Consider the following 8,463-nt stretch of genomic DNA (forward strand, 5'->3'; position numbering starts at 1 on the left):
TTTAACCTATTCTTTAACATAATCTAAAAATATTTTGAGATTTTTATCATTTTATGGTTTATAGTTCTTGTGGAAGTTGATTACTTTGCACTGAGGACATGATAAAATTGAATGCATATATCAATAAAAAGGAGTGTAAAATACAAAATACTATTTTTAATGTCTATTATATCTGTTAAAGTGATAAAGAAGACATACATTTATAATTTAAGCCATTTCTAATAAATATGTGACTCATTTTATAAAATATATGAATAAGTAAATCAAAGGGACAAAAAAGTCACTTTATAACAGGAATGACCCTTTAAATGGTGCATGTACTTTTAAAATAACCATAACTTGCTCAATTTTCTACCGATTTTCAAACTGTTTGGTTTGTTATAAACGTCAGAGATGTAGTTATGACACTGCATAGTTATGAATAATTATTCAATCACAAAAACAATTTATTCAAGCATCTAGAATTATAGCCACGTTAATAACACTTTTAAGAAACCAAACCATTTTGGTTGCGTGGGTAGCCTGAAAAGTTGCTAAATCTAGCAACAAAATTGGAAACTAAGTTGGCAACACTGCACTTGAGGGCGAGTAGCATAAATCATGGGGTAATTTTCATTTTTGTATGAACTATCTCTTTAATGTCAACACTATTCCTAATGTCAACATATGAAGAGACTGTTAATCTTATACAGCACCGAAATCATGTTTAGGTGTCAGGAATATTGTTTTGCTATTTAAGATGCGTCACAAGAAACACTTGTGGCGAGAATGATTGTTTTTTTCATCCAGCAGCACATTTGTTTTCATAATGAGGAAAGCCAAATTAATTATTAATGTTCAGATTTCGGCAGAGATGCACCACTTCAGATTTTCAGATCTCTTACAATGATCGTCCATCAGAAATATTGTAGTATTTTCAGTTCTTCAGTACTGTCGTCTCATAATAATCGTGAGCCATTGTTTACCTTTTTAATGATTTGTAGCTTATTATAACATGCAACAATGAGCCCACATGAAAAAATACTATAGTATATTATAGTAAAATTACAGTAAAATTACTCTAGTAAATACTACAGTGTTTTTGAACCACACTATAGTAAAGATACTACAGTAAATTGTAGTATATTGTAGTATTTACTACACTTGGTTAATTTACTGTAGTATATTTACGGTTCAAAAACACTATAGTATTTACTAGAGTAATTTTACTATAATATACTATAGTATTTTTTCATGTGAGAGATGCTAAATAACACATTTGATATGCTTATACTTGAGTAATGTGCCCTGATGCTAAAACATATGCATAATATATAACATAATGCATATATTTGTAAGTGTTTGCAACAGTGTTTAAAAAGACGAAAAGTAAACATTTCAATATTTAATGCATTATACCTTTAAGATTTTGTGAACTCACAATGACTTTCCACTAGTATAGCTCTAATATTAAAAAGATTAATGTATTTAAAAAGATTAATGTATTTTGATATGATCAAATATACATTTTTTGTTAATAAATGCACACATAAAAGTCAAACTCCATCATATTGTACAAATAACCCACTGGTGCTTTCATATGCGTCACATGTTCTTGCGTAAGTCTGTATATTTTGTAATTTTGTGATGTGGCCTGTATTGAACCTGACAGGCGGATCTCTGGTGTAAGCCGGCTATGGTTCATCATGCCACGGTTCCGCTGCCCTCTCCTGCTAAGTCCCAGGACGTCTTCTGGCTCTCCTCTGAGCCCACAGGGCTTCACCCGGGACCTTTACAGGACTTTTCAGCGGGATCTGATGTGGGATTTTCCTGACAGGGAGTCTTGGGGGCGTCCAGAGTCTGGGCTTGGGAAATTTTCCAGCTTGGATCTCGTCCACAAAGCTTTCCACTTTGTCAAACTTGCTGGTTAGCTTCACCAGGTTCTCCTTCAGAGTGTCAAACTGTTTATAGAGATCGCCCACCGCATCTGAGAGGGGCTGGATCCTGCGCAATCAAACACAAACACATAAACAAACACACGGGACGCCATTTTGTTGCAAAACCCTAAGCACATAACTATAGTCCCGCATAAATAATTCCTTAAATCATGTGGTTTCTCCGGAAACTGAACAAATCAAATGCGGTTTTTGACAACATTAACTTTACAATTGATTATTATATTAATTATTTAATCATTAATTATAATGACAAATTCATTATATTCGTAACAGGGCCGTGCAGAGAGTTCTTCAGGGGCAGGGGCTCAAATGTAAAAAAGGGGCAATAATATATATATATGCTCATCAAGCCTGCATTTATTTAATCACAAATACAGAAAAAACAGTAGCCTAATATTATGAAATATTATTACATTATGTTCTTTTTAACTTTTTATTAATCAAAGAATCTTGAAAAGAGTATCACAGTTTCCATCATTGACATTAAATCCTCATATTAGAATGATTTCTGAATGATCATGTGACACTGAAGAGTGGAGTAATGATGCTGAACATACAGCTGTGATCACAGGAATACATTATATTTTAAAGTATTTTAAAATAGAAAACCATTATTTTAGTAATATTTCACAATATTGCTGTTTTTTATCAAATAAATGCAGGCTTGATGAACATAAGAGACGTATAATGCTGCATAATATTCAAAAATGGTAAGTTAATATAATAAAGTCATTTCACATAACCATTTCGCCAGCCTACACTTCACATAATAGGCCTGTAGGTGCCGGTGGCACTTGGGTTTTGTTAACTTTGATAGTTTCATGAAATAGTAAACGGTGTATCAATATACATAAATACAAGTGAATTTAACACTAACTTTACTTACCATTAATGCGACTTTTGCTGCTGCATGGTTTTGTGCAGTGATTTGTTTGTTGTCAGTTAAAATCCATTTAGTCAGTGATGCAATTTATAAACTGACACAAACCGCAGGAAATTGTTCCACAAACGTTAGTTCGTCTGTCCATGTAATTTTCAACCGATTTATGAATAACAGAAAATTACCGCTTCACATCGCCCTATGGAATTTGAACTTGCTTTGCCAGATCACGATTGGCTGGTGTATATGACAAACGGGCATTGATGAATTGTGTAATACTTATATAATATACAAATTTGTAATTAAATCAACACATTAGCTCTGATTATGGATGAAAAAAAAATATTGGTTTATTTTTTCCCGTAAGGCCACACACTCTCTGAAAGGACCATATTTGGCTCGAGAGCCGCTTCCGAACAGAGGAAAATCAGCAGTCAATCTAAACGCACGCAACCCATAGCAACGCACGCAACCCATAGCAACGCGTTACGGCAACGCCTCAACAGAAATTGTCAGAATTTTGAGCCGTTCGCTACTATTGTATGCATTGTCATGTTAAAATAATCACATTTATTTAGTTTTATTGACCACGATATTATCATTGACATTTGTCTGAGAGGGGCACTTTTGATTCATTTTGAAAAAGGGCAGGGGCTTCCTTCCTTCCTTCTATCCATCCTTCCTTCCATCCTTCCTTCCATCCATCCATCCATCCTTCCTTCCTTCCTTCCTTAATTCCACACATACACCCTTCCATCCACCCATCCATTCATTCATCCTTCCTTCCTTCCATCCATCCTTCCTTCCTTAATTCCATCATCCACCCATACATCCTTCCTTCCATCATTCCTTGCTTAATTCCTTCCTTCCACCCATCCATCCATCCATCCATCCATCATCCATCCTTCCATAATTCCATCCATCCATCTTTCCTTCCTTCCTTCCTTCCATCCATCATCCATCCATCCACCCATACGTCATTCTTTCCTTCCTTCCTTCCACCCATCATCCATCCATCCATCCACCCGTACATCCTTAATTCCTCCTTCCTTCCTTCCTTCCATCCATCCATCCATCCATCCATCCATCCATCCATCCATCCATCCATCCATCCATCCATCCATCCATCCATCCATCCATCCATCCATCCTTCCTTCCTTCCTTCCTTCCTTCCTTCCTTAATTCCACCCATACACCCTTCCATCCACCCATCCATTCATTCATCCTTCCTTCCTTCCATCCATCCTTCCTCCCTTAATTCCATCATCCACGCATACATCCTTCCTTCCATCATTCCTTGCTTAATTCCTTCCTTCCACCCATCCATCCATCCATCCATCATCCATCCTTCCATAATTCCATCCATCCATCCATCCTTCTTTCCTTCCTTCCTTCCATCCATCATCCATCCATCCACCCATACGTCATTCTTTCCTTCCTTCCTTCCTTCCATCCATCATCCATCCATCCATCCACCCGTACATCCTTAATTCCTCCTTCCTTCCTTCCTTCCTTCGATCCATCCATCCATCCATCCTTCCTACCTTAATTCCACCCACCCATCCTTCCTTCCATCCATCTATCCATTCTTCCATCCATCATTCCTTGCTTAATTCCTTCCTTCCATCCATCCATCCATCCATCCATCCATCCATCCATCATCCATCCTTCCATAATTCCATCCATCCATCCTTCTTTCCTTCCTTCCTTCCATCCATCCATCCATCCATCATCCATCCATCCACCCATACGTCATTCTTTCCTTCCTTCCTTCCATCCATCATCCATCATCCATCCACCCGTACATCCTTAATTCCTCCTTCCTTCCTTCCTTCCTTCCTTCCATCCATCCATCCATCCATCCTTCCTACCTTAATTCCACCCACCCACCCATCCTTCCTTCCATCCATCTATCCATCCATTCTTCCATCCATCCATCCAATCTCAATATACATTTTCACACGAAATTCACCTAAAAGTCAACGACCCATGGTTGGAATCTACATTGTGAATGTTTTACTGCAAGCAATACATATTAGATGACAGGACTTGGATTAAACCCCAGTGACATATTTATTTTCTCAGAGGTCAGGTTATAAAAGTAAATGATGATCTGTAGCAGTATTAGTTAGAAATGATGTATAATTAGGCACATGAAGTCTTTCATCCATGAGTAATGGTGCATGAAGCTGCGGCGCAGACTTTAGGCTTAGGATCAAAGGTCCTGCACCTGGAGAAGGCGGCATATTGTGCAGATTAGGTGGTTCATTTCAGTCAAAGCATTTTTGCATTAATAATCATTTCCTTTTTTGCCATGTGATCCTAATTTTCTCCAGTTGCCTTGAAAAAGAAAGAAAGAAACAGAAAGGAAAATGTCACAGAGAAAATGACCAGATGGCCTCAGACTGCGGTGGACTACAATATGTGTGCCATGGCCAGACCAGCTTCACTTTCCATAAGGATGTCACAAAAAACACTTCATTTCATGAAACCAAACACCTACAAAAGATACAACAACAACAGATTTAACATCATACCTGACATATTCGGGTAAGATGGACGCATGATCGTTGACCAGCATGTCTTTGACCTGGTACATGATGGCGTATTTCCAGTTGTCCAGTACCTGCGTCAGGTTTGAACAGCTCTTGCCATTGGGTTTGTCTGTGACAAGTGAACACAACTTCACACTGAGCTTCCGGTTATGAGAAAACTCATTCAGAGATGCTTACCCGTCACAGTGATTCACACTGAAGGAGGTTTGATTCGGAAACCTTTTGTCATGCACATCCTTGAGATTGGACTTATATTGAATGGTGCATTTCTTACATCTTTCAACTCAGTGCCATGTATAAGCTACCAACAAAGATAAACCATGACCAACAGCACAACCAGAGGCACATTCAAACAAACACAATATAAAGAGTGTGATTATTATGAATATTATTTTTATTTTCTCAAGGGCCCCTTCTTAACATCCATCCATCCATGCACCCATCCATCCATCCATCTATCCATGCATCCATCCATCCATGCATCCATCCATCCATCCATCCATGCATCCACCCATCCATCCATCCATCCATCCATCCATCCATCCATCCATGCATCCATCTATCCATCCAGCCATCCATCTTTCCATGCATCCATCCATCCATCCATCCATCCATCCATCCATCCATCCATCCATCCATGCATCCATCCATCCATCCACCCATCCATTTATGTATCCATCCATGCATGCACCCATCCATCTATCCATCCATGCATCCATCCATGCACCCATCCATCCATCCATCCATCCATGCATCCATCCATTTATGCATCCATCCAGCCATGCATCCGTCCATCCATCCATTTATGCATCCATCCAGCCATGCATCCGTCCATCCATCCATTTATGCATCCATCCATCCATCCATCCATTTATGCATCCATCCAGCCATGCATCCGTCCATCCATCCATCCATCCATAAACCCATCCATCCATCTATCCATCCATGCATCATCCATGCATCCATCCATGCACCCATCCATCCATCCATCCATCCATGCATCCATGCATCCATGCATCCATCCATCCATGCATCCATCCATCCATCCATCCATCCAGCCATGCATCCGTCCATCCATCCATCCATGCACCCATCCATCCATCTATTCATCCATGCATCATCCATGCATCCATCCATCCATGCACCCATCCATCCATCCATCCATCCATCTATCCATGCATCATCCATGCATCCATCTTCTTAACATTGTTTACAAGCAATAGGCACTTTTCATGAAAATAGGAATATATAATAATAAAGGAATAACTAATTGGAGTCCCATAGTTTTTCTTAAAGTAATAAGAATACCTTATTATTCCACTCTATTGCCAAAGTTAATGTAAGAAATATAAAAACATGATCAAACATATTTTTCTTTAATGTATGAGAAATACAAGTAACTATAAACCAACAAACTAACAAGCTGATTTATTTAGAAACGGTCTGAAATATTAATATTAGCTATTAATATTAATATGAACTATACATATTAATTTAGTGTTATTTCCATATCATTCAAATACTATTAGTAATTATACATTTTAAAGTATTAGTTATTTTGTTGTGTTTTTTTATTTTTTTTATTAGTTGTGTCTATATAGTTATTATTCATTTATATTTCAGTTTTGTTTAAACTAAATGACAATAAAACGATGCTTTGGCAACTAGCTGAATAAAATAATATTTTGAATTAGTTTTTATTTTTATATTTTCATTTATTTGTTTTGTTTAGTTGTATTAATTGTGTTGTGTTTAAAAAAATTATCAGTTTTTGTTTAAATATGTCTACATATTTTTTATTTGTTTTATTTCAGTTTTTTTCCTTGGTAGTAAAATAAGTTATTATTATTAATTATAATATTTTATCATTTTATATTATTATTAATATTATCAATACACTTTAACAATATTAATAATTACAATAATACGTTTATTTTATTTCAAGTAACAAAAGTTTGTTTCTATACTTTTAGTTTTGTTTAACTATAATAACCCAGATCTATTCTAACATGTTACATTTAAATCAGTAACTGAGGATTTGTTTATCTATATTGCTAGAAAACAACAAAAAAAAATACAAAAATCAAAGTTTTAAACTGCCATATGTCCAAAGTATGGCTTAAAAGGGTTGTAAAAATTCCGACCCTCCCATGAAATAAATATAAAACCATATTTTTTAAGAAAAAAATGGTCAAAAATTGTACCTTCAACAGCTCATCACTGGTGCAGAACCCTTAAAGGACACATTTATACATTTAAAAGGTACATTTTAGTACCTTAGAGTAGTAACTGAGGTACTATGAACCTCAAAGGTAAAAAGTTGTCAGAGACAAGCTGTTTATTCTCTAATTTATGTTAGTTTATCCTATCCTATAATTTATCCTTTAAACTATTTTGGAGACATTCTACAAACATTTGCATTCTACCAGCTCTTTAAGAGTGAAATTATTAGATCGGTCAGGACTTTTCCTCACATCACCTGTTGTGAACAAAGAAAAACCCACAAAGTTGAAAAGTTTTTACCTCGGTGGTCCCACTCAGACGTGTCCTGGGTCCATTTCTTCTGGGCAGCACACAGACACAGCAGCGGCAGCAGGTTCAGAGCGCTCTTCATCCTCATCCTCATCCTCCTCGGAGAAACAACAATGTCATTCAGGACAGTGCAAAGCTTCAGAGTCCGTCTGACATTATCTCAGGCTTTTACACGAGTTCATGCCTCTCAGCATATGCTTCACACATTTAAGAACACTTCACTGCTGGAATGAGTTGAATACAATCTGATGAATGGCTTCATTGACTGTCTGGTAAACAGATTGTTGAATTGTTGACGGATAAACTGAGAGAGCATGCAGAGTGAATACAGAGCAGATGCAGAAAACACAGAGCATCTGTAAAGTCTAAAAAACGCTCCAAAGTCTCACTGGGCTATAGTTAAAGGTCATGTTGTGTGCTGGAATAATATCTGTTGTATAGTCCAGGGTAAATACCTCAGTTCCTGTGCTGGGAGTTTGCTCCAGTGGTCAGCGGAGTTGCTTGCATGAAGTAATCCCTGTTACTGAGGTTCAAATGAAGGAACATAACTGCGTCTGCT

The 8,463-nt window shown here is 37.0% G+C and overlaps 1 protein-coding gene across 1 annotated transcript; it reads right to left on the bottom strand.

Moving 5' to 3' along the window:
• LOC307133244 (uncharacterized protein) lies at window positions 1-8,463 on the bottom strand. Its single transcript, XM_079828167.1, has 4 exons — window positions 8,360-8,463; window positions 7,896-7,999; window positions 5,355-5,481; window positions 1-1,983 (listed from the first exon to the last, which is right to left on the bottom strand). The coding sequence occupies exons 2-4, from the start codon at window positions 7,996-7,998 to the stop codon at window positions 1,713-1,715; spliced, it is 501 nt and encodes a 166-aa protein (XP_079684293.1). The 5' UTR covers window position 7,999; window positions 8,360-8,463; the 3' UTR covers window positions 1-1,712.

Source organism: Gobio gobio (assembly GCF_949357685.1).
Source record: "Gobio gobio genome assembly, chromosome: 1".
NCBI classification, from domain to species: domain Eukaryota; kingdom Metazoa; phylum Chordata; class Actinopteri; order Cypriniformes; family Gobionidae; genus Gobio; species Gobio gobio.